Raw genomic sequence first — 25,082 nt, forward strand, 5'->3', positions numbered from 1 at the left:
AAAATAAACCTAACACAGAAGCACTAAGTATTGCAGGTGGAAAATTTGTTTTCTATTATAATATGAATTAAAATTGGGGGCGTGGGGGGACAGCTCCCGAAAGGGCTCAGTGAAGAAAAGCTCTTAATAAAATGAATGTAACCAAGATCTGAAGGTAAATTATAAAGAAATTTTGTTATTTTCTCTCTCTCTCTCTCAAGGATACCTGCCCCTACATTGTTTGATGAATAAAGGGAAGGAGAAACTTCTCAAACTGTTACTTTAAAGAGAAATTTACCCTTGTTGAATTGTGTCACCTCTGTCAGACAAACAACACAAGCAGTAAAATGGGGCCTTACTGACAATATAAAGTGTTAAACCTTTGCTCTCCTTCCACCAGAATTGATTTAAACTCGGGGGGAGGAGACAATTTTATTATTGGTTTCTGTAGGAAAAGTAATATATTGATGAGGAGAATAGATTCTAACACAGCAACTAACATGGGCCACGAGAGAGATGTGAGAAGAGCCAGAAATTTATCTTTGGAAATGCAGCATGAAAGGTGGTGCTTCACCACTTGATGTCACTGTAGCATTTGATGTTAGTAATTCCTTGCCCACTTTTAGTAGCTGATGTTTTATCTGGATTTTTTTTTAATTATCATTTTTAGCGTGGTCATCGCTGCTGTTTTTCATCAAGAATGAAAGGTAACCCTCAAATCTAACAATTAATTTTGTTGAGTATTAAACATACAGCATAAAGCCTTGGGCACCAAACTGTAATGAGCTGATTCAGGGGTGGATGGAACTTGCACAGTTCAAGGCCTGGAAATCTGTCAAATCTGCTACTGTAGCTGTTGGTGAAATTAATCAAGTTTCAATCCTCTTCCCTTTACATCCACACCCTCTTCCCCCTTCCTGAAATAGGTATTTCCTGATGCTGAGGCCCCTGTGCAGGTCTTTCTCTCAGTGACACAGGCAGCATTCCACATTTTACATGAAAACAGTTTTATTTGACAACTATTCAGAAAACAAATTCATTTCAGACAGTGATTGCCTCCATGCTGTGTACACAGAATATCAGATAAGAGTTTCTGTGTCTCCTGTTGCCCCCAGGTATTAGGAAAAAGTGGGAAATAGGGAAAGAAGGAGAGGAGAGGAGGAAGGGAGGAAGGGAGGAAGGGAGGAAGGGAGGAAGGGAGGAAGGGAGGAAGGGAGGAAGGGAGGAAGGGAGGAAGGGAGGAAGGAAGGAAGGAAGGAAGGAAGGAAGGAAGGAAGGAAGGAAGGAAGGAAGGAAGGAAGGAAGGAAGGAAGGAAGGAAGGAAGGAAGGAAGGAAGGAAGGAAGGAAGGAAGGAAGGAAGGAAGGAAGGAAGGAAGGAAAAGAAAGAAATTCTCTAAAATGATAATATCCTGAAACTGAGGCTAGCAGATGAGAGCATGCACTACCAGCCAGACAGAACACACATCCCTTGATGCCCATGTGTAGCCAGCTGCAAAATTCTTTATCCAAAGTGTCTCTGGGTGATTCTTTAACAGATCTGTCTCTGCTCCTTTCCTGGCTGCCTTTCCGGGGCTGCTGTGGTGGGGTGACCTTGGCCAGCTCCCGGGTGCTCAGCCAGCCACCGTCTCCCTCCCCTTCCTCCTCCAGCAAGTCAGCCGGGGGAAAATAAGATTAGAAGCTCATAGGTCAAGATAAGGACAAGAAGATTACTCACTAGTTACTATCATGGGCAAAACATGCAGAAGATTAATTTAATTTATTGCCAGTTAATAGCAGAGGGGGATAAAACACCTTCCCCAATGCCACCAAGAATTGCTCCAGTGGGATTCCCTTCCATGAGGTGCCATTCCCTCAGGAGTTCCACTGTGGATCCCCACGGGCCAGGACCCCTCCAGGGGTTGTAATTTCCTTCAGAACACATTTCCCTGTTCCTGCCTGGGCTCCCCCTGTTGTTGCAGACATCTTTTATGAAAAATCCTTTCCTTAGGATTTTCCTTCCTGAGAAGCTGAGAGGCCTCAGGAACAAAATGTGAACAATGGTTATCTGCTGCTGTGGGATGCAACAGGTGCATCTGGGATTGGCCCATGTTGGATGTTTGTAATTAATGGCCAATCACAGCCCAGCTGGTTCGGACAGAGAGCCAAGCCACAAACCTTTGTTATCATTCTTTGCTATTCTATTCTTAGCCGGCCTTCTGATGAAATCCTTTTTTCTATTCTTTTAGTATAGTTTTAATATAATATATATCATAAAATAATAAACTCTGAAACATGGAGTCAGATCCTCGTCTCTTCCCTCATCCTGGGACCCCTGTGAACACCATCACGCCCTGTTCCCTTCCGTGGGCTGCAGGGGCTCAGGGGGCTGAGGTGCCCCAGGGGAATCAGCTCCAGCACCCACAGCAGCTCCTGCCCCTCCTCCTGCGCTGCCCTGGCTGTTTTTTCTCACATTTGTCCCACTCCTGTCTCCCACAGCTGCTCTGCAGTGTTTTTTACCCTCTCTCTCACACGTTGTCACATGAGATTTCCCCCACAGCTGCTCCGTTCTGGGGATGTCTGGCACAGGGGCATCCCCCAGTCTGGTCTGACAGGAGCCACCCCTGCAGCCCACTCACCACCAAAACCATCTGTCTTTTTGGCCTCCAGTGTTTGCTGAACACACATGGCTTTGTACTTCATCCCCAGTGATCTCCAAGTAAAATACAGAAATGGAGGCTTGAGCTAAAATTTGTGTTGCACAGATTCTGTGAGCAATGTTTCCCTACACATCATTTTCCTCTTTTCAGTTTTCCCTTTAACTTTTCAGTTTTCCCTTCTAACTTTTAATTTTGGCAGTGCTCTGTTAAATTCTGACATTCACCCCCGTGCAAGGGAGGCTTGAAGGCCAGCAAGGCGGCTACTGCTCAATTCTAGTGTTCAGTTTAGTCCAAGTTCTAAATAAGTGAGTCAATGCAGCACTGGCCAAGATACAGCCTCTGTGATAATGGTCAAATGGGTCACAAACAGAAACAATTAGTGCCCATAATTACTTTACACTGCCGTATTGAGCCAATTAATATACATCCCAAGCCATGTTAAGGGATATTACCTTTACTGAGGAATTTTGTTTCTTTCACTTATTCTGTAAAACTACTTCAGGGTTTTAAATTAAATACAAAATCTGGCCTCCTTGCCTCTGTTTTGATGTGTCCAGGATGGGGTTTTATGCTTTTACTCTTAAACTTGTGTATTAGCTGAGGCCACGATATCTTTGGTGCGAGTAAGTGGGAGAATGAAAATGCTGATGGGAAATTGCATTTCTTTTTCTTTCTTTCTTTTCTTTCTTTCTTTCTTTCTTTCTTTCTTTCTTTCTTTCTTTCTTTCTTTCTTTCTTTCTTTCTTTCTTTCTTTCTTTCTTTCTTTCTTTCTTTCTTTCTTTCTTTCTTTCTTTCTTTCTCTCTTTCTTTCTCTTCCTTCCTTCCTTCCTTCCTTCCTTCCTTCCTTCCTTCCTTCCTTCCTTCCTTCCTTCCTTCCTTCCTTCCTTCCTTCCTTCCTTCCTTCCTTCCTTCCTTCCTTCCTTCCTTCCTTCCTTCCTTCCTTCCTTCCTTCCTTCCTTTCTCTTTATTTTAGCAGTGTCAGATGAAGGAAATGGATCAAGACTCTGAACCGTTTCAGGCATTCCTGACTCACAGGGCAGAGTTTATGAGAATAACGTGTGCAGCTGTGACCTCTGAAAGCACCTCCTGGATCCTGCAGGGAGCTACAGTGCTGGCGAGGTGTTTCTCTGAGGAAATGCAAGTTTGGCTAAGCTCCTTCTGGGTTTCTAACTTTCTGTTGTAAATTACTTTCATACAGAACCCAAAATGCAGCGTTCAGCCTGGGAACCTCTTTTTTTGCCAAGACCTTTTCAAGACGACCTTTTTTTTTTTTTTTTTTCTTTTTTAATTATTATTATGCACAGATTTGGAGCTTTTCCTTGCAAGAGGCCTCCCTGCTGTGAGACAAATGTGTGCTCGTGCAGCTGCGGGTAATGCCACACCACCCTCAGCAGAGTGCAGGCTTTGCATTTCACCCTCTCCAGACCAAGGTTGCTTTTTCTGACCATTTCTGCCAGTTTCCCACGCAGTTCTGAAATTAAAAACCTGGCCATTATGCTCTCTGGTGCCACTCCAAGTTATCCATCATAAAAGCTAATTTTTTTCTTTTTTTTCTTTTTTTTTTTTTTTTTTTTAATCCTGTCTTTTGTGAAGGATTTGGGCAGATTGGGTCTTCTGGGTGCTGTGAATGATACTAACTAGAGAACAGGAAGGATTGGTGAGATAAAGGTCTAAATCTCTTATTCCAGGATATGATGGGGTTTTTTTCTGTGTTAGACCTCTTGAATCTCTGTAGGGCAGGAGTGGGTGATAATTCAGGCTAATGCAGGTGCTCATTCTGGAAAGCAGCTGACCTAAAACCTGTCAGGAGTATTTTGCAGAAACCTATTTGTGCCTGCAACTAGTGTTTTTGACAATGGTGTAGAAGTCTGCAACAATAAGTAAAAAAATTTTTAAAAATAAATTTAAATAAATAAACAAACAAATACATAAAAAATATTACTTATTCATATTACTATTTTAAAAAATTAAAAAATAAATAAATATTACTTATTCAGATTACCATTTTTTCCCTTCTCGCATGCTGCACCAAGGCAGAGAAGCTACCAAATTACATTAAAATAGTGACTGGTATCTCCTATTAAAAAAAAAAAAAAGGTTGAAAAGTCCAAAAAAGGCATCCAAACTTCAGCTCTGTGAGTAGTCCTATTAATAACAGAAGTGAGTGCTATTATTAACAGACCAAAACCACTTTAGATATTCATCTTTTCTCTAAAGATAAAATGATTCTGGAAAATACAGAAATGGGAGCTTATTTTGCTAGCTATTCTGTGTGTTGAGAAAATGAGCACCAGCCTGGCATTTCTGTTTGCATGTTTTGTTCACTCACTACTGGGAACTTTGTGTGTTTATTATTGCTAAACTTCAGGCCTGCTGTTCTAACCTAATGATGATGAAATTTGGCTGTGAGTGGTACTAAAGCCCAAATTTTTGCTGCAAGGAAGAGTAGTATGAAGAGAAGTTCATTTTTCTCAGAATTCCTTTCAAATGGATAATAAGTTAGGATTGTAGCATTCGTGTGAAAACTGGGAACAAACAAACAAAAAAAAACCCCTGCTATAAAACATGTTTTATTTATGAACTGGTATGTTTTTATTACATTGTTTATAAATAGAAGAGATAAATCTGGGTAGCTAAAAGCTGTGTGTTCCTGCCACTCTGTATTCTGTTACTTGATTTCAGTTCACCCACCACTCCATACATACACAGAAAACCTGCCAGAGAGATAAAATGTCTGAATTTCTCAAAAAAAAAAAAAAAACCAAACAACCCTTTTAAAGTTCTGTTGCACATGCAGACATTCCAGAGGACACAGGACGTGTGTGTTCTGCCTTTCTGTGTGGCATGGCTGTGTAAAATCCTGTGTGGAAGCCCCTGGGCTAAATGCTGCTCTCAAACCAAGCAGGTTTGTGCATACAAGGAGATCCCAGAAACTCTCTGCTTTGCAGGAAAACCTGGGAACTACACACCGGCCGTGTCCTGAAAGCCTTGGGAGCTGAAATGATAACATTTCAAAGCTGGGAATTATTGGACTTAGTAGACATGGATCTGCAGTAATTTGCTTGCCATGGTTTGACTAAAACGTTAAAATTTAAAAATAAATCACCCATTTGACATACCCATTGCTATAAGGGGATATTTGAACTCAGACTTCTGCACTTAGCTTGGAGATTTGCTTTATGAATACTGGAAAACATCTCTGAAAATGAGGATGGTACGGCTGTATTTTTTCATGTACAACTTCCAAAAGTCTGGGTCAGTTGTCATGAGCAATTTTGGTTAGAAAATTTTCATAAACATCTCCTACAAATCCTTTTGTGCTTTACCTAAGGGAAGTACTTTGGGAATTTAGTACTCACTGGCTATTCTTGTCTTGTCCAGATCTGAACTATGCACTTCACCCCCTTAGATCAGTGCCAAAATGTACATTCTCCCACTTTCCTTCATTCTTTGTCCTGAAGCAAACAAAAATAAGGTAGAAAGCGCTAAACACTAAATGTATTTATTTAGGGAATGTGAGACTAAAAGCGTTTCCTCTTTGCAGCAATTCAAACCTTATGAGCAGGTTGTATATTTATTTTCAAGCTGCATAAACATGTCAGGTAGGAAAGACTGTTGGACTGCTCAATTACTGTGTAAAACAGAGATGGTGGAAGATCAGTGCAAAAATGAACCTGACTGGACAGAAAGTTACACCCTAGTTAGCCAGCAGTTTGGTGGGTTGTTTTTTTTTTTAAGTAAATATCTATGTCTAATTAATTAAGAAATGTTTGACTGTGATTTTAGCTTGTTTTGATTTAGATATGTGTTGGCTGAAAGTAGAAAATCCTGATAAATTACCTCACTGCACCTGCAGAAAGGAACTTCTGGACCCATACCCCTTAAAACTCAATCAATAGCTGAAGAACAAACTTCAGCAAAGAATGCTTTACTGGTTATCATATAACCAGAAATTAATTAGATGTCATAGAAAGGAAAAAAAATCTTGAGAGAGTTGTGGAGTTGAAGGCTTATGCACCCCAGAAAACTTGATTAATTCATTGCAGGTGCAATAGGGGAACGACTTCATGGGTTTGTACTCCACAGAAAACTTAATTAATGGTAATGGTCCAGGCAGGACAGCAAATTTACTGTTTATCTGGGTAAGACTTGTGGTATCCATTAAACAAAGATACATAGGATGTTCTGGTAGTAATTAAAATAAGAAAAACACCTCTACCATGATGCAATACAATGGGCAGATCTTTGGTAGCGTCTATGAAAAATCTTGCATGTTTTACTGCAAATAAATGGCTGAAAATTGTTGGGTTTTTGAAAATGTCTACAGTGAATAAATTCCTAATTTTAATTCAATTTTTTTTTATTAGGAATGTTCATCTAACAGCTTTTTGCTGTGAGATTTAAAACTCTTTGTTTCAGACTTCTCACTCAGCTACCTCCTCTGTCTGCAGTCTCTGACAGAAATAACAAAAACTTATGAAGAGACAAATAAATTAAAGGGAATAGCACAATCTTTCTTTCACCCCAATAATCGAAATATTTATATTCTGATAACCAAGTTCTGGATGGCTCTGCAGTTCATATGAGGACATTACCCTGCTTGGACACTGGAAATGTTCTTATTTCTCACTGAGAGCTTTGAGGAAATCATGCTGCTGTGCTTGTAAAAGCGGCAGCTCATTTACCAGAGCTCTTGATGTTCTCATCTCAAGGCCAGCTCCAAGCAACATCTGCTCCTGTGAGCACACTTAATAATGCTTGAGAGATCCAAGACCCTGACATGAACAAAGCTGTTTTTTGGGGTTTTTTTTTTCCTTTTTACAGCCCTGGAACATGGCATTCTGTACAGCAGGCCTTGCACAGGAACTGCCCTTCACCCCAAGCTGCCGGGCAGATCAGAGGAGGGGAGCAGAACAACAACTGCAGATGTGATCTCAAAATGTTCTTGCCTTATAACTCATCCCAGGCTAGGATGAAAACAGGCGGAGGAGAAAAAAAAAAGTATAAAGGACACGAACTTATTTACTTATTTGTTTGTATGTACTGCAAAATCACCTTTTGCTGTTGTTGCCTTTTACATCAGAGCAGCAGTGAGTGCACAATTAGCCCCTCCTGGTTTACCAAAAAGTCTGCATGGAGATCCCAATAATGGCAATAATGGTTTAATTAAGATTAATTAAGATAATAAAACTTTCACTTCTGAATAGCTCTGACCAGCCAGGCTGGTTTTGTTAGTGAATACACAATAAGTAGATTTGATTGTCCATGGATAGGATGAAGAAACAAATTCTGTTTGGGTCAATATATTCTAGTTAGAATTAATCTCAATTACTAGAAAAAAAAAATTGTAGTTCTATACTACTATTATCTTAATCATTTTCATTTTCATTCTTATTTTCATCGTCATTATTATTATTTTCATTACTACTCATTATCATCATTATTATCAAAAGAAGTATTCCAGTATAAAGTAAGATGTATAGCTGGAAAACCAATAAAAACTTCCTTTTTTTTCTTTCCCCCTTTCACTGAGAATGCATTCTTTGGGGAAAAAAAAAATAATAAAAAAAGTGTTGAAAGAGAACAGAAGTCTAAAATTTTTCGTTGTCCCTAAAATCCTTACTTCAAGATCTTACAATCTACAGCAGTGAGATGCTGCTCTGTCATCCCAGTAAGGTTTTCTGTGCATGCACAGTAATATGAGCTGTGGAATTACTATTTCTCAGTGACAAAATCTCAGCAGACCATTTATTTTCATAAAAATAAATTTCACTGACAAAATGTAAACACATGAATTCATTCTCAAATTGCACTGGAATAGAATATAATGGAGATTACAATTTTCTTTCACGGGTTGTAATACTTCACCTTCATGATTCATTTTTCTGTTCCAGAGGGAGACAAAAGTCAACTATAGGTTTTTCTCAGAGACTCACCTCATCATGGAACAACTGGATGTGATGTATGTATGAAAATACATTTTCACAACTGGAAATCCAGGGAGCAGCTCTGTTAGCTCCCTGAATGTTACAGCCCAGTGTCAGCTTCTAGCTTAGGTCAGACTTTGTGGGCTGAGCATACTGAAATACTCCTAAATATGAAGCACCAGAAATACAAATCAGTATTTACTTTGGGAGCAATCAACACAAAACATAACAAAAACCTCCAACATTTTCAGGTTCACTTAGTTGCTTTACGGTTACTGGAATGCACTGGAAAAAAATTAAATATTTTGGCACTTTACAATCTGTTTCCTGTTGGATCTCTTTCATCTAAATGTGGCACATCTGTGCTATTGATAAATGACAGCCTTTGTGAGCATTGTTACAAGTTCTGTTTAATGAGTTAATAATTGTCTATTTCCAAGTGCAAAGGTTTAATACATTTTTAACATGCTACAATGATTGTATTAATGCCTGTGAAACCCTTTGATAGAGTGACAAGGCTCATTTTGCCTTCCTGCTCACATATTTTTATCAGTTAGCAATTAACCTTTACTAACTCTTTAGTGAAACCAAACACTTGTGAGAGCACACTTGAAGTCAAAAAGTTTTTCCAGAACTTCTTTCTGTTTCATAAAATTTTTCAATTAAACTCTTTTTTTATGCAGCCTTTGGGTCACACAGGACAGCAATGCTGTGAATAATAATAAAAGATGTGCTAGGAAGAAAATATTGAATGCAAATAGAACAACTGCCAATTGCTGATTAAGTAAGAGTTCTAAGTGAGATTAGGACTGAGACTGATTTCTGTGGTGGGTTGACCTTTACTGGCCCCCAAGTGCTCTATCACTGGCACAGGAAGGACAGGTGAGGAAAATAGAAAAAAAATTAAGATGGACCCAGAGAAATTACTTATCTGCTTTACAGGCAAAACAGGCTTGACTTGATGTTGGATTTTAAATTATTACATTTCCTGCAAATTAATTGTAACAGAGTAGGATAGTCAGAAACAACAACAACAACAAAAAAAATTTTAAAACCCAACCAAAAAAAAACCCACAAACATCAACAGCAACAACAACAGCAACAACAAAACACCCCCAAAAGAACAATTTAAAAGACCCCCACACACCCGCACCAAAAAACCACTCCACATTCAAACATCTCTACCCCTCTATTCCTAAAAAGCTGAAAACTCTCCTTATGAAAACCCAGGAGATGGCTTCACATGCACTTCTTGTGCCTGTGTGCATATTCATCTCCTTCAGCTTATGACCACTTTAAAGGATTAAATTTTCACTGGGATTTCACAATTGCACATTACAAATGTATCAGAAGGGTTTAATTTTCACCAACTGGCATTGTAGAAGCCTTCTCTTAACATAGGTATTTGTTAGTTTGTTCCTGATATTTGTAGGCTTGTGTATTTCTTGGTTTTTTTTAAGTGTTTTGACTAGCTGCATAAACCAAAAAGTATTTAATTGAACAAATCCTATTGCAAAAGGAAGCACTGAGAACATTTTTGCTGTTCTGTTTCAAAGCCACATTGAGGATGGTAACACCCTGGCATGCCGCCTACATCTCAGGAATTCATGGCTTTTAAAAACAGGTATTTGCAGTGCTGGAGTCAGAGTGGGAGGATGAACACTTATGACACAGAACTGTGATTATCTGAAAAGTTTCTGCATTATTTTTCAGGTAAACTAAACCTATCTTTCATCCAGTGGAAGCACAGATGAAAAGCATCAGGTTGCTGCACCCCTTCTCAAGGTTTAGCTCCATCCTAAGGAGCACAAGTGTTCCTGAATGATGCCCTTTCCAAGTGAACATCCTGTTGGGCTAGGGACATACTGTGCCTGCTGAACAGATTGTTTAGTTTTACCACCACCAACTAGATTCTTTAAAAAAAAAAAAAAACCTGGAGGAGTTAAGAGCAATTTCTCTTGTGAATTCAGTTCATGATGAGGTGAAGAAGCCATGACGACCTCAGTTGCTTTAATTAAACGTACACCTTGAAATAAATATTCTCCATCTGTTTGACTTGCTTATCAGGGCAGAAAAACCAGAATGGATTTCACAAAGAAATTAGGTGGCATTTTCTGAAATTTGTGCACCCTCTCTGTGCAGCCAGTAAAAGGTAAACTGGCATTGTCATGAGTCACAGCTGCAAGGAGTATGGAATTATCCACCGGAGCAGGGAGGGAGTAATTTCCCACAATTTATTCAACTTGGTCTTAAAAATACTGCACATTTTGTTTTCATAGGCATGATACGTGCTTGCTACAAACTCAGCAGGCCTCTCTCTTCTCAGAATGAAGCTTCTGCAATCAGAGATGGATCTTCTGAGCCTTATCTGGACCTACAGTGATGAGGCTCCACTCACACAAACAAAAAGTAGCACAACAGAGAGCAGCTGCAGGCTGGCAGCTACTGATTATCTGGTTTATCAAGCTGGCTACTTGATTATCTGATTTTTGAGTCTAATTATTATATGATAATATGATATAATAGATTAAATTATTTTTGGAGGTGATATTTTGAAGGTGATATGCTCAATCAAAGGGTGTTTTTTAATCTTTTTCTGTCAGCTTAGCTGGTTTTGGTAAGGGGAAAACTGGAGGTGTGCAAACAAGGACATTGAGGAGACCATGATTGAAATTGGTGTTTAACCAAGAATTTCTCTGCTCTTTCCCAAGGTCTTGCCTACCATCCCTACTATGCCTGAAGTGAGAAAACAAAATGTTCTTTACAGCTGCATTAAAGATGGAAATAGGAAGACATGTCTCAATACAGAATGTTCATTTAGGAAATCAAGATATGAGATTGTGAATCAACTGGCTTTTTTTTGGGTTTTTTGTTTGTTTGGGTTTGTTTTTTTTTAGGTAAATTCTACTGTTATCTGATTTATCTTATTGGGCCTGCTTCTGAACATTTTGAGAAGTGCCCAAATGAATTATTCTTCTGAAATTAAACTAGAAGTTGTGGTGGCTTCTTTGTGGTTTTTGCTCAGTGCCATGTGCAGGTTATGCTGACATAGAGAACTCCTTCATGTGAGTTACTGGAGGATTACATTTTCCCTGTTCCACAGTTCCCCTTAACTTCAACCCAGGAACTCCCTGTAACCCAGCGAAATCCCACAGATATTATTTAATTGCAAGTAAGATGAAAAACAGCTTTTTGGCAGAAGAGGATGTGTGCAGTGCTATGCATCGTTAAACACAATGGGACGTCAGGTGAGAACAGCACAGAAAGAAGCACGCTATAATTTATCTCATTTTCACTGGGTTTCTTGAATAATTCTGAAGCACTGCAACATGAGTGTCCTGAGGGACCAAACAGGGAAGGAGCTTTAACTGTTCCTGTTCTTTCTTCAACTTTGTGCTCTTCAAGACAGTAGGAAATTTAAGTCCAGGAGTGAAATTTTTAAGTACCTATCCTAAGGTGCAGAAAAATGTCAAGTAGGGTTTACAAAGGCCTGACTGGATAACTGATAACGAGGATGGCTAATTGTTAATGAGATGTAGCTTCCAGTGATTTTCATTGCAGTTAAGTGTCCAAGCACTGAAAATCCAATTAGACCACAACAAGGATTTTGAACGAGGCACTGATGGTTTGCAGTCCTCAGGTAAGAGAGTCTAAAATGCATAAAGGAAAAACAGTGTGCATGCATGGGCCTGTTAATGGTGGGAGTGAAAAACTGCACTCTTAAATGTATTGAGTGCTCAGGGCCACATCACCAAACCATAAATGCCTAGCTGTGATGTAACTCTTCACAGGAAAACCACAGCTACGTTTATTTTCCTGGAGCCAAGATATTTTCAGTAGGAGAAATTTATCAACTGTGCTGTTTTTTATTTTTGTTAAAATGTACCTATCCAGTAGCTGGTATGTGCTGAAGAATTATGAGGCATCTGCTTGGATTTGTTTTTTCTTTTTTCCTCAATCAGTAATTAATAATACCTCGAGCACTGGTATTACCATGCAATAATACCATCAGCTTAAAGCTTCTTAGCTCCCAGATGTCCTTGAGTGGGGGATGCTAAGTCCTCTTTGTTCTTCTAATACAGAAACACAGAATGGTTGGGGCTGGAAGGGATCTCTGGAGCTCATCCAGTCCAGCCCCCTGCCCAGGCTGGGTCACCAGGTGACACAGGAACAAATCTAGTTGGATTTGGGAGATTCCACAACCTTCCTGGGAAGCCATTCCAGTGCTCTGCCCCTCCAAGGAAAGAACTTCTCCTTCCTGTTTTGGTTTAGTTTACTGCTCCTTGTCATTGGGCACCACTGAACAGAGGCACCATCCCCTCAGGAACTGCCTTGGAGACATTTATACACACTAATTAATTCCTTCATAGCCTTGTCTTCTCCACACCTTTATTTGCCACACCCTTCAAGCTTACCAATTCCAGGATGCCCCTGACTACGGGATGCATCTGCTGCCCGTGCCACTGACGAGAATGAACCTCCTTTCTTTTGATCTGGCTTGAAAGCACACTGATGTGAAAAACGCCAATCACTTGCTTTTAAAATTTTAAAAGTTTAATAGTAATAAAATGGTTATAAAAATAGCAATACAATTAGAGTAATAATGATTTGGACTATTTGAATTAGGACAATATGAGACAATAGAAACAAAGAGTTACGGATGTCCGGGTACCTTTTCCTGGGCAGCATAAAACTAAAAAAGGACACACAGTAACAGAGGATTAACCCTTAAAAGCAACAGCCTGTTGCATATTCATACACCTCATACATGATGCATAAATTCCATTCAAACACAGGATTCTGTCTGGTCTGTGTCAACTTTTTCCTCTTAATCCTGATGGCATCATTCTGGCTGAGCAAGGTGGGAAGAAGTTTGTTTCTTCCGATAATGGAGCAATAAATTCTCTTTCGCTGAAAGATTCAAGTGTCCTGTGGCTGCTATCTCAATGCGAGTCCTTTCTTTAGAAAAAAAGTATCCTACATGGCATAGTTTCTATTTTAACATTTTGTTATAACCTAAAATTGTATTTACCACACTACTTAAAGAGAATTAATACAGCATTACTTTCTAACACAACGCATTTAATATTCATCTTAACATTTGCGAAAAGCCAATCACAAGATACGCATTTTTCACACTGAGAATCCACCCCAAAGAACACTCGCCTTGAAGCAAAATCTCCACATCCCACACCCCACAACGCTTGTGCCGGGCATCTCAGAGCCCCACAGGCCACCTGGGGCACACTGTAAGGCCGATAAAACCCTGCTTCCTTCCAGCATGAGGTGTGGGAATCCACAAAATCAGAGGGGTTTGGGAAAGCTGCAAAAGGCAGGCCCCAGAGACAGCAGATATACGATTAGAGCTAAGCAGCAGCCATGAGATAGGTCAGCAGAAAAAGTATTTAAAAAGTAGAAAAGCGAGGACAAATAGAACAATGGTCTGTGTATTAACACTTGTCTAGAATAACTCTGTAAGCTACAGAAATGTTTATCTAGCAAGATATTAGGAAGTTTGAAGCTTAATAATGAAGCTCTGTGCATTGTATTTCAAGGCTTACAAGCAGGTATTGTATTTGAAATAAGCAGGCATTGTTTTAACCAAAGGTATGCGTGCTTATAGTGGTTGGATAGAACTACTGTCAATGTGTGATTGGTCAAAAAACTTATAAAGTAAGCTGTAACATTAAGTTCTTTGTCTGCTGCCTGGGATGTGAGCTGGTGGCATCTTCCCATTGTCATAACCATGGAATGGGACTGATGCCGGAAAATCAAACAGCTCAAGGCACATTCCACAGCAGTCCCGTCCCATTCATGATTTGTACAGAGATCCCCAGCCGGCAATAAGAGGCACTTCTGTGAGAGCCTAAATGAGGGATGCGGGACTCCATGGGGCTCTCCAAAATGCAGTTTGTTCCATCCAAGGGGTTACAGCAGTCCAGGGTTGTGGGTGACAGAGCTGTGCCCACAGCTGTCAGCTCCAGCTGCAGGCAGGCCTGGAGACCCTTTGGTTTTGGTCAAATGCATTGTAGACTTTTCTTTGCTGAGCATCTTCATACAGTAGAACCAATCTATACCTTAACTATTATCTATAGCCTATCATAACTACTATTAATTGCCATATTCATGTTACTGTTCTCCAATCACTAAAAATTAGTACATTACAGTTTAAGCTAGAAGTTGTTATTCAGTTTTCTTGCAGTGGAAACCTGCAAGAAAAGAGACCTTTTTTCTTCTTGCAACTTTGCTGGCTGGTTTGCCCGTGCTATCTTTCTGCTTGGTAAAAACATCTTTTTGTTTGAGGTGGGTTTATCCTTTGCTCTAAGCCATAAGAACCTCTTCTAACTAACACACGCTTTGCCTCCTTGGTTATGCAGTAAGACTGGCTCAGCAATTCTTTTCTTCCATATCAAAACTGGCTTCCATCTCTATTCCTTCATCAGACTCTACATTTAAAAATCTTTCTGCTAAGCACACACATATCTGTGAGACTTTCTTGTCAAACTTTCATCCTTCCCAACAGATTTCCACAGGGCAGGAGCCGGGAAGGAGGAGCCGCGGCCGGCCCGGCCCCGGACGGACGCTCTGTCCCGCCCCGCCACCGCGCTCCTCCCTTCCGCCGGGACATGGCGCAGGAGCTGCGGGGCATGGACGGCGACGTGGAGGACGGCGAGCTCTCGGGCTCCGACGCGGACATGCCCGGCGCCGGCTCCCCCGAACAGGTGAGGGTGGGCAGCGGCCGGAGCGCCGGGCCGGGGAGCGCCGGGCTGGGGGCGCTGCGGGGCGGGAAGGCCGCGGGAAGGCCGCGCCTCAGGGGGTTTTGCCGGCTGTGGGGCGCTCGTTCCCGGGCTGGTGGCTTCTCCCGGGACTTAGTGGCCTCTCCCGGGGCTGCTGGCTTGGCTGTCACTGCGTTGGTGGCTGTCCCTGCATTGGTGGCTGTCGCTGCGCTGGTGGCGGTCCCTGCGTTGCTGGCTGTCCCTCCCCGGTACCGCCGGGGCCTCCCCCCGGAGCCGCGTGGTGCGCGGGAACAATGGGGACAGCGGCGACCGTGAGGGAGAGCGGCCGGGTGACCGCGCAGGAGAGCCCCGAGCGCTGCCGGCTGCCAGCACCAGCACCCCGCGGCTCTCCGTGTCTGGGTAGAGATGCCAGCGCTGTCCCCGTGTCTCTCTGTCTCCTTATGTCCCCTCCCTCCGAAGTCCCCAGCCCAGCACGGAGCTGGAGCTGCTGCAGCCAGGCCAGAGGAGGCTCCAGCACGGGCAGAGGGATGGAGCAGCTCTGCCGGCAGCAAAGGCTGGCACAGCTGCCATTGCTCACCTGGGCAGGAGAAGCTTTGGCCTGAGCTCAGGGTGGCCTGGCAGGGCCTGAAGGGGCTGCAGCAAAGATGGACACAGACAATTGCCAAGGGCTGCAGGGACAGCAGCCAGGCAATGGCTGCCAGTGCCAGAGGGCAGGGCTGGCTGGGATCTTGGCAATGAGGAATTGTTCCCTGGCAGGGTGGGCAGGCCCTGGCACAGGGTGCCCAGAGCAGCTGGGGCTGCCCCTGCATCCCTGGCACTGCCCAAGGCCAGGCTGGACACTGGGACACTGGGAGGTGTCCCTGACATGGCAGGGGTGGCACTGGATGGGCTTTGAGGTGCCTCCCAATCCAAACCAGTCTGTGATTCTCAGAGGATATGAGGAACTTATTCTGTGAGGAATTCGTACTGAGAGTTTGAGGTATTCACGGCAGTGCACAGACAGAGAAAGATTTCAAAGATCACTGTGTGACACTGTATGCATAACAAATTTTATTTTCTCTAGTCATTTTGATCTTTGCAATGTAGTTCTGAGAAATGAAGCGCAAAAGAAGTTTCTTACAGGAATGTTCAGTCTTTTTTTATTTATGCTGTGTTTGGGGTTTTTGCATTACACTTGAAGTTAAAAGTTTGTATTTCATAACGTGGTAAGTTGAATACTTCCCTTTTCTGTTTGGAGAAAGAAGAAACAGCACCGTGTCGATGAAAACAGTAAGACTAAAGAAAGAATTTTCATTTCACCTGAAAATGAAGGAAGAGATCTTATATTGAAAGATAATGGGACAGCATATAACTTTATGATAAGGAATCAGTCAGGGAATAACTGGAATTAGGAGTAAAAGCATTTCTTCAGTATTTGTATATCAGTGGAATGATTTTTTGGTGGGGGGGGGGGTGTTCTAATTCATTAGACATAGTTAATCCATGGTGTCTTGTTAGTTTAAAGGAGGAAAAATGGGTAGTTCTGTAAAGGTTCTGCTGTCCCCAGGTTGGTCATGTGCTGTCCTGACTGAGCCAGGATCACAGAGCATTCTTAGTCTGAGCACCATCCCAGTATTGTGGGTTTGGTTTTGGGGTTTATTTTTGGTCATTTGGTCTTCTCACTTAAAACTGCAGAGAGGTTATTAACTTCTCTGATGTTAGGCAAAGCTCTGGTAGGTTGCTGGGTTGTTCTGGTATTTTCCTGTTCTTAGAGCCTGCTGTGCATCTTGCCCAGTTTGCGTATATTCACCACTTTTCCAGTTCTGTAATAAATTTTGCTCAGCAAAGTTTGCCCTAAGGGGAAGAGCAGCTCCTGACGTTTTTCAGTGTCAGCCATGCTCTATTTCATGCTCCTGTACTCAAAATGCAGGAGTTTCAAAGGATGCTCCTGTGCTGTGGCCCAAGAGATGCTCGTGGAGATCTGCATGGCCACAAGGGCCAGAATTATGTATTTTAGCCAATCGACAACTTGATAGCTCTTCTAATTTTCATGAGTAATGGGTTTCAATTGGCTTTTTAATTGCAGAAGCTGCATGCTGGCAGTGATTCCTGCAGGCCCTTCCAGAGCAGCCTCTCATCCTGTGCTCCCAGTGTTCCTTACAGGACCACCAAGAGCCTGGACTCCAGCGAGGAGAGCGGCTCCGACTCCGACGACGACAGCTGCCTGTGGAAGAGGAAGAGGCAGAAGTGCTTCAACTTCTCCCCTGCCAAACCCGAGCCCTTCCAGCTCAGCCAGAGCCACCAAAAAGAGACTGCTGTGCGCGGGAAGAAGGTCAACAACATCTGGGGCGCCGTGCTCCAGGAGCAGAACCAGGATGCGGTGGCGACCGAGCTTGGGATTCTGGGCATGGATGGTTCAATTGACAGGAGCAGGCAGTCTGAGACTTACAACTACCTGCTGGCTAAAAAGCTGATGAAGGAGGCCCAGCAGAAGGAGGCAGAGACTTTGGATAAGGAGCTGGATGAATACATGCACGATGACAAGAAGACGTGTCCAGCAGAGGAGGAGAACGGGCAGGGCTTCCTCAAACGGAAGCGGCCGGTGAAAGACAGACTGGGGGAAAGGCAGGAGATGAGATACAAGGGAAGGTATGAGATCACAGAGGAAGATTCAGAGGAAAAAGTGGCAGATGAAATTGCTTATCGGTGAGTTAAATAATGGTGCATCTTCACTAAATATTGGTGGCTGCTAGAAAGAAGTGGGGGGAAAGGTCCCCTGCTGCTAAATGAGGTGTCACACCAGATTGATGCCTCAGGTTTTGGCTTTTCTATTTTTCAGATTCTGTGCTGCTTTAGTGTGTTCTTCTCAGCTTCACATTGGGGCATGGTGAGCTCTGTGCACAGAGCAGGGAGACAAAACAATTCCTGCTCCAGCTGGGGACCAGGGACAAATGATCCAAATCTCAGGCCCAAGAGCACAAACACCATAGGCTGAAGAGAGAAAAATAAGAAGGATGGGACTGCATGGGCTGGAGCTGGAATTAACTCCAATATGCAAATAGACCAAAACTTATAAAAGTGAGAGACCCCATGACTGGTTGTCCATTTTTGTGACCATTTTGGGTTCACCTGGGTTGTAGCCCTGGCTGGGCTCTTGTGCTGCCCAAGGTGTATCTATTGAGGCCTTTTAAAAAATCCCTACTTCATTCTTTAATTCTGTCTAGACTCACTTCTAGGTCAGCCTTCTCAAGGCATAAAGATGACAAAAGGCTTTTCCAAAATCCTGGGATGAAAATGCATCACAGTGGCTGGTGATCTTGCAGAAACATCCAAATAATACTGCCTGTTTCTTCGAATTTTTATATTTTTATTTACAGAGCCACTAGGATAGTTTGTTGTTTGGGAACAGGGCAAGGAAAAATACTGCTTCTCATTATACAGATTTAGTAGTGGCTTTTTTGGGAAATTCCCAGTGCTTGTTTCGAGTTGACACTAATGCACACATGCTGTGGTTATCACAAAAATCTGGTTTTAACCTTTGAAACTGTAGATTACTGGGCAGTGCAGTGTTTTGGATGGAGTTAAACTGCCACACTCCTCTTTTACTTGTGCAAGGGAAGAAAATTACATTAAATGGGAAACAAGACTTAGATTTACTGACACTTAGCTTGACATTTAAGTAAGACTTGGATAAGGATTGGGTTTATTAGTCATAGTTGTTTTTATGCATGTAGTATTACTTCATTAGTTATTAATGCTGTTAATAGTTCAGGGTAGTTTTTTCTCAATTTGAAAAGTTCAAGCATATTTCTTGCAATAAACTCCTTTTTGTTGTATAGAGCTTCACTGAAATAGGCCAGAAGCCTCTTTTTTCTCATTGTAGTAGCAGTGGCACTGAGCTGTATCAATACAGTACTGGTTGTAGTGTAATTTTTGTTGTTTTGTTTGCTTTTTATTCATTATCGTAGATCAGTCAATAAGCTGATTTCTTCTTTGTTATGTAGATTTGACTGAAATGGCACATGATACAGGGGAACTTTTATACTTCCTGCTTTCTCCAGTTGCTGATTTAACAGTAAAAAGTTAATTTTAACTGTTAAATGCACAAGAAGCTTTTATATTTTGATTTCAGAGGTTTATGCAGATCTTTGCAGTTTCGTATTTGGTTTGATATTTCACACATCAATAGAAGGAAAATAACCACTCAAGGCATTTTCATTGAAACAAGTTTTAAAAATCCATGCTTCAGGGAAAAAACATGCTTCAGAAGCTCAGTATTTTGAAATCTGATTCAGTAAACCATTTAAACACATTTGAACGCATAGACTCTTCAGCACAAAATTAATTATTATTCATTGTGGAAGTTCCACAGTCAGTTATACTCAAGGAACTATTCTGACAGTAAATGTGCCTCTTTTTTTTTTTTTTTTTTTTTCCCCCCTCTCTGTTCAGACTTTGTGAGCCAAAGAAAGACTTAATTGCTCGAGTAGTGAAAATAATCGGGAAGAGAAAAGCCATCGAGCTGCTGATGGAAACAGCTGAAGTAGAGCAGAATGGTGGACTGTTCATCGTGGTAAGGAAGATGTCATCCTGTGGGTTTGCCAGGGATGGGCAGGGCAGCAGCTCTTTCCTTGTGGAATTTTCACTACTTGTAGAATTTTCACACAAGTTTCTCGTGCTGGGCATGTTCCCCTGGAGTTTCATGGCCTTCCCTTGCCATGAGACTCCCCTAATAAACATAAAAAAATAATTTGTGTAACCCCTAAAAAAATGATCTGTGTAACCTTCCAGCAGGATTTGAGCAAACCATGAGGTGAGTGAACCTGGAAATTACCCAGGCTGTTGTGCTGAGAATGGTGTCTGATTTGCAAGGATAATGCTGTGTCTGTTACTGTGGCTCTCCTTGGAATCTTTCCCTCATCATTGAGGATGAAGGATTCTCAGGTTTGAATAAAACCCAGCATTTTCAACATCCTGGTTTCAGAATAACTCCCAAAAAGAAAACTGTTACCTTTATTAGGGAACCACTGGCTTGTGTATCAGGAGAGCAGGACTGAGCACTGATATCTGTTAAAAATAGTGTTAAAAAACCCCGTACTCCTTGGTTAGGTTGTCCATTTTTGGTCTGTTATTGTTCTTGTTAAATGATGAGCCTCAGTGCAAAAAGCACAGTGGGTAAGAAAAGCTATGGGTAAGGAAAAAGTGGGTGAGAATGAGGAATTGCTTCCACTTGATTACAGTTTTTAAGTTCCATCACTTGGAACTAGAGAGGAGGCTAAAAACAAGTAGGGGAGCACAATTTAAAAAAAAACCAAAACCAAAATAAACTAAAAAAAAAAAAAACAACCCCAAACCAAAAAAAAAACCACCTTCCTCTTTCAAAAAAACAAAAGGCAACAAATCAACAAATTCCAGCTAGCTAGTTGTGTTAGAAGCATTTTGTTGTCTTGAAATCAAAAAGTGTTTAACAGAGGAGATGAAGGGATACAGCTCCTGGTGGCACAGATTGCTTTGGGAGCAGATCAGGGTACACTCTTTGAAAGAAGGCAGATCACAAAAGGCACCATGAAATGCAGCTGATAAAAAGATGTTCAGATGTGCTGTTTCAAGAGCCTACTTAAAACCTGACCATCCCTCTTCTCGTAATTTTTAGATTATAGAGTACATTATTTATGAGGAAAGTATCACACTTTGCACTGGTATCATCCACTTTTTACTGGAGTAAAAGCAGTGTTTTATACTGCAAATTTTAATTGAATAATAGTATGATAATTAGCACTTGTAATTTACAGGGGTTTCAAAGCTGAGCCCCTTTCCATGCACTGCTGTTGCTGCACTGAAAACTTCTGGGTCAAACATGTGGTGGGGAGGAATTTTAAAGTGCAGGTTGTGTTTCCTGTGCTTTCAACAGAAATGCAAAATCCTGCAGCATTTTTCAAGTTGTAGCATTTCTGAGCACAGAAAATAATTAAAAACCCAAAAACTGGGATGAACATAATTTTGTTAGATTTGTTTTAGACATTTTACTGAGCTTATGTGTTAGGAATGCTTTGAATGTTTAACCTAGTGCATAAACTTGTTGCAGATAGCTGTGAGAGTGGTTAGAATATTATTTGTATTTCATTTCTTCTCTACCAAAATCAGCTTCAGTATGTAGTTTTAACAATTTAACATTATATTCTGAGGGAATTTTTTTGTAACTTCATTATTTTCCTGTCCAGATTTAGCAGGCTGATTGTTGACCTTCATATGACTAATTCAGTCACAATTGAGACATAGCCAAGGTTATTTTCATGTGGTATTTGACACACCAGAACTTTAATTGGCTTTATTCTGCCTCAACATTGAGTGTTGCCTTAGAGGCTATTTTTTTTCCTAACACTTAGCATTAAGCTTGCTGTTCCTAATTTCCTCTCTCCCTCTTAAGAATGGCACCAGGAGAAGAACACCTGGGGGTGTTTATTTAAACCTGCTGAAGAACACACCGAGCATCAAAGAAGAAAAAATCAAGGTAAAAATGTCAGGAATTCAAATATACATTCTCATTTGGGTTTTTTCCTCCTACTAGAAATGTCACGACTGAAACTCTCTAACTTCTAACAAATGTAACTGTGTATTCCATTGAAACCAGGCTTTCACATTCAAAAGACAGGCAAAATATAAAAAAATCTACTCAAAAACTATTAAATTGCCATTAACTCTTAAGCAGAGAGAACTCATTTTTGCATGTCGCCAGTCACAAAAACCTGTTGAGGAAGATGAGGTTGTAGAGTCTGGCAGAGGAAAATGTTAGATTTTCCTGATTTGTAGATTTGTATTCCTGTCACCATGGTGTTTCTCCCCTTGGAGCTTTGTGTCATTGTGCATGGATTGAATGCAGGTCTCCCAGTAGAATATTTTTGTCCTGTATAGCTCCAGCTGTGGCACCAGGCAGAATTTCTCATTAAACCAGTTGATGGTCTGATCTGAATTGCTCACTGGGCTCATCTGTGGTGCTCTTTAAATCAGTTTTGTAAGCTTGTAAATATCATTTCTCTTAGTTCTTTTAACTTAGTGGAGAAAATACCAATTTTTTTTTTTTTGGTGGTGTATGCTACTTTATTAAAAAAGTTTTTGTTAGAGTTTTTATTTTGCTTATAGGTCGATACAGGTAATTCTGTAAACCCTTCTAGAGTCTGGTAATGGGAATTGAGAAAAAAGTCAACTTTGTGTCAGCATTGAAATTGTTTGAAGAAAAGAAAAAGAGAAAGGAAAATAAAACTCCAACTTCCTTTCATAGCTTGCAGTGGTCAGAAAAATTTTTAGAAGTTGCAAGGCTGATCACTTTACACTATTAGAAAGTAAATTTTCTGTTCTACCCCTCTTCCTTAAGTGCAGTCTTTTCTCACACTTCTGTTCTCAATAGCAAGTAGCTTAGTTAAATATTGACTAGTATTTGTTGTATTTTCTTTTTTAGTGCTTCACTTGCTTTTTTTTTTTTTAGGAAATACCAGTAAAATGAATATGCAAAAATGTTTTGCTGTTTACTTGTTTTCTCTCAAGGAAATATTCTATCTGGAAAACCAGAAGGAGTATGAAAACAAGAAAGCTGCCAAGAAGAGGAGGATACAAGTTCTGGGGAAGAAGATGAAGAAGGCCATCAAGGGGCTCAACCTGCAGGAATATGATGATGCATCTCGTGAGACTTTTGCCAGCGACACAAACGAGGCTCTGGCTTCCCTGGAGGACCTGCAGGAAGGGCACCACGAGGCGAAGATGGAACCTGAGGATTCCATTGAAATCGATAACGCCCACGATTTGGAGATCTTTTAGTTTCTAATATTCTTGATAGCAGAGTCTCTATAAAAACACGTTAAATGAGCCTTTCTTGTAATCCCGTGGCTTCTTGTTTTCAAAGCGTGGGGGGAGTACTTGATGCTGAAGAACAGGAGGTAATTCTTAGCTAAATTTAACAGCATGAAAGAGTTTTAATTGTCCTGTTACTTGTTTGCTGAGTCCTCAGAAACTGTTAAGATTTTTCTAGATAAGAGCCCTGCATCACCTTAGGAAGTGTTTCTAGTCACACGTTAGGTTTAGGAGTTAAGGCTATGTTTTAACCAAATACTTCTCATTTAATTTGCTGAAGTACACAAAGTCATCAGGTGAGCAATGCTCTTTACTACAGATGAACAGAAAAAACAGAATAATTTTAGTCTTGATATAAATGATCATATTCTTAATGTGGCCGTGTATTGACAAAAACAGTATTTATAGGATTAAGACCTGTAAAAACAGATTGGTTTGTGAAACAATTTTAGTGGTCAGTGACCTTTGAATAACAACCTTGTAAATAAGCAGTATTGAGCAATGTATGCTTCAGATTTCTGCAGTATTTTTAATCTTTGTGTTCCAATGGTGACTTGAGCTTCCAATCTGTTCTGTCTAAACATTTTCCATGATTAGACACACACCTAAGTTCCATGGATCTTTTTGTTTGCAGACAAATATAACTGAAAGCCTTCAGAGTAGTGAGATTTTACTGAGCTGTGTTCCCTTCAAAGATCTTTAGACTGTCCACGGAGATACAAACCCTTTTCCTTGCAGTTCTTGTTTCTGTCCTCCTCCTGTGTGCAGTGAGATAATGTGCAGCTTGCAGAACATCTGGAGTTTTTCTGTGCTGACTCTTGCAGGGGATATTTATTTTTTTTATTATTTACTTGATGCAGGAGACTGTTGTGTAGTTTGTTAGTTCGGCCGAAAACAATTTTTATGTCGAGTATTGTTTTTAATATAGCTGAAGAACACGTGCAACACTGATTTCTATGTCTAAAGTATTTTGTCACTAATAAGTTGTAGCTTTTTTCGTGAGTAGACACTATTCAACCCAATTTTTGCCCATAAATTTTGTTCACATTTGAGTCCTTGAGTTTCAGAAGGAAAGTGTGTCACTAAAACACATAATCTGTTTATAAGATTGAACAATTCAGTACTGCCAAGAGCTGGCATTTAAAGGATTGCAGCATTTGAAGAAACATTTCTTATACATAACAGCACATTCCATTACCTGCCTTACTAAACCTAGGTTTTGACTTTTCTGCTTTTTATCTGTTTCACATGTCAGAGCTCCTAATTGTTAAAAAGTTAATCAGATGTGCAGCATGCCTTAGCTGGTAGTAGTTGCTCGTGCTGAAATAACAAAAATTCTTATTTTTTCATTCATTTTCCTAACCAGTGATGGTCAGAGTAAACTGGTAACTCCTGTATGGGAAACAGAATTTTGTGCTGTTTAATTGCTTTGGGACTGTACCATTTCATCCTGGTTTTGGGAACTGCTTGGGGATATGTCTTAACTCTTTTCTGGATAGAATCAGCAAATTGTAACGTTGGTTTAAGCAACTTTTTTATCGTTATGTAATTTGCACTGTGTATTTTTTTAATGTTAATATTTCTAACGTTGATTTCCCAGGCAAGGGGTACTGAAATGGTGTGTAAAGTGTTGTCTATAACAAAAGGGTGATATGGGCTTTAAGCAATTGGAGAGGGCAGTGAGGGTGGGGAGGGGTCAGGAGAGGGGGCCGAGGGGCTGAGGGGAGACTCACTGGGGAGTCTTTAAAATCCTCAGGAGGGCAAGATGAGGGGCAGGCACTGATCTCTTCATTCTGCTGAGCAGTGACAGGACCTGAAACCTGGAGCTGGGTCGGGGTTTTCAGGTTTAGTTTGGGTATCAGGAAAAGGTTTTTCCCCCAGAGGGTGGTTGGGCACTGGAACAGGTTTCCCAGGGCAGTGGTAACAACACCAAACCTGACAGAGTTCAGGGAGTGTTTGGACACGGGCACAGGGTGGG

At 41.0% G+C, this 25,082-nt stretch overlaps 1 protein-coding gene across 1 annotated transcript; it reads left to right on the top strand.

Moving 5' to 3' along the window:
* The first annotated feature begins 15,169 nt into the window (after positions 1 to 15,169).
* Positions 15,170 to 24,720, top strand: PHAX (phosphorylated adaptor for RNA export). Its single transcript, XM_036403589.1, has 5 exons — positions 15,170 to 15,265; positions 17,346 to 17,965; positions 19,712 to 19,832; positions 21,687 to 21,770; positions 22,802 to 24,720. The coding sequence occupies exons 1-5, from the start codon at positions 15,170 to 15,172 to the stop codon at positions 23,069 to 23,071; spliced, it is 1,191 nt and encodes a 396-aa protein (XP_036259482.1). The 3' UTR covers positions 23,072 to 24,720.
* Positions 24,721 to 25,082: the final 362 nt, after the last annotated feature.

Source organism: Molothrus ater, chromosome Z (assembly GCF_012460135.2).
Source record: "Molothrus ater isolate BHLD 08-10-18 breed brown headed cowbird chromosome Z, BPBGC_Mater_1.1, whole genome shotgun sequence".
Classification (NCBI taxonomy): Eukaryota; Metazoa; Chordata; class Aves; order Passeriformes; family Icteridae; genus Molothrus; species Molothrus ater.

What these genes read in the sequence shown, in the direction of transcription:
- PHAX (XM_036403589.1), top strand. Translation starts at nt 15,170, where the DNA reads ATGGCGCAGGAGCTGCGGGGCATGGACGGCGACGTGGAGGACGGCGAG. An exon ending in GCAGATGAAATTGCTTATCG is followed by an intron (nt 17,966 to 19,711) that starts GTGAGTTAAATA and finishes CTCTCTGTTCAG; the next exon opens with ACTTTGTGAGCCAAAGAAAG. An exon ending in TCAAAGAAGAAAAAATCAAG is followed by an intron (nt 21,771 to 22,801) that starts GTAAAAATGTCA and finishes TTTTCTCTCAAG; the next exon opens with GAAATATTCTATCTGGAAAA.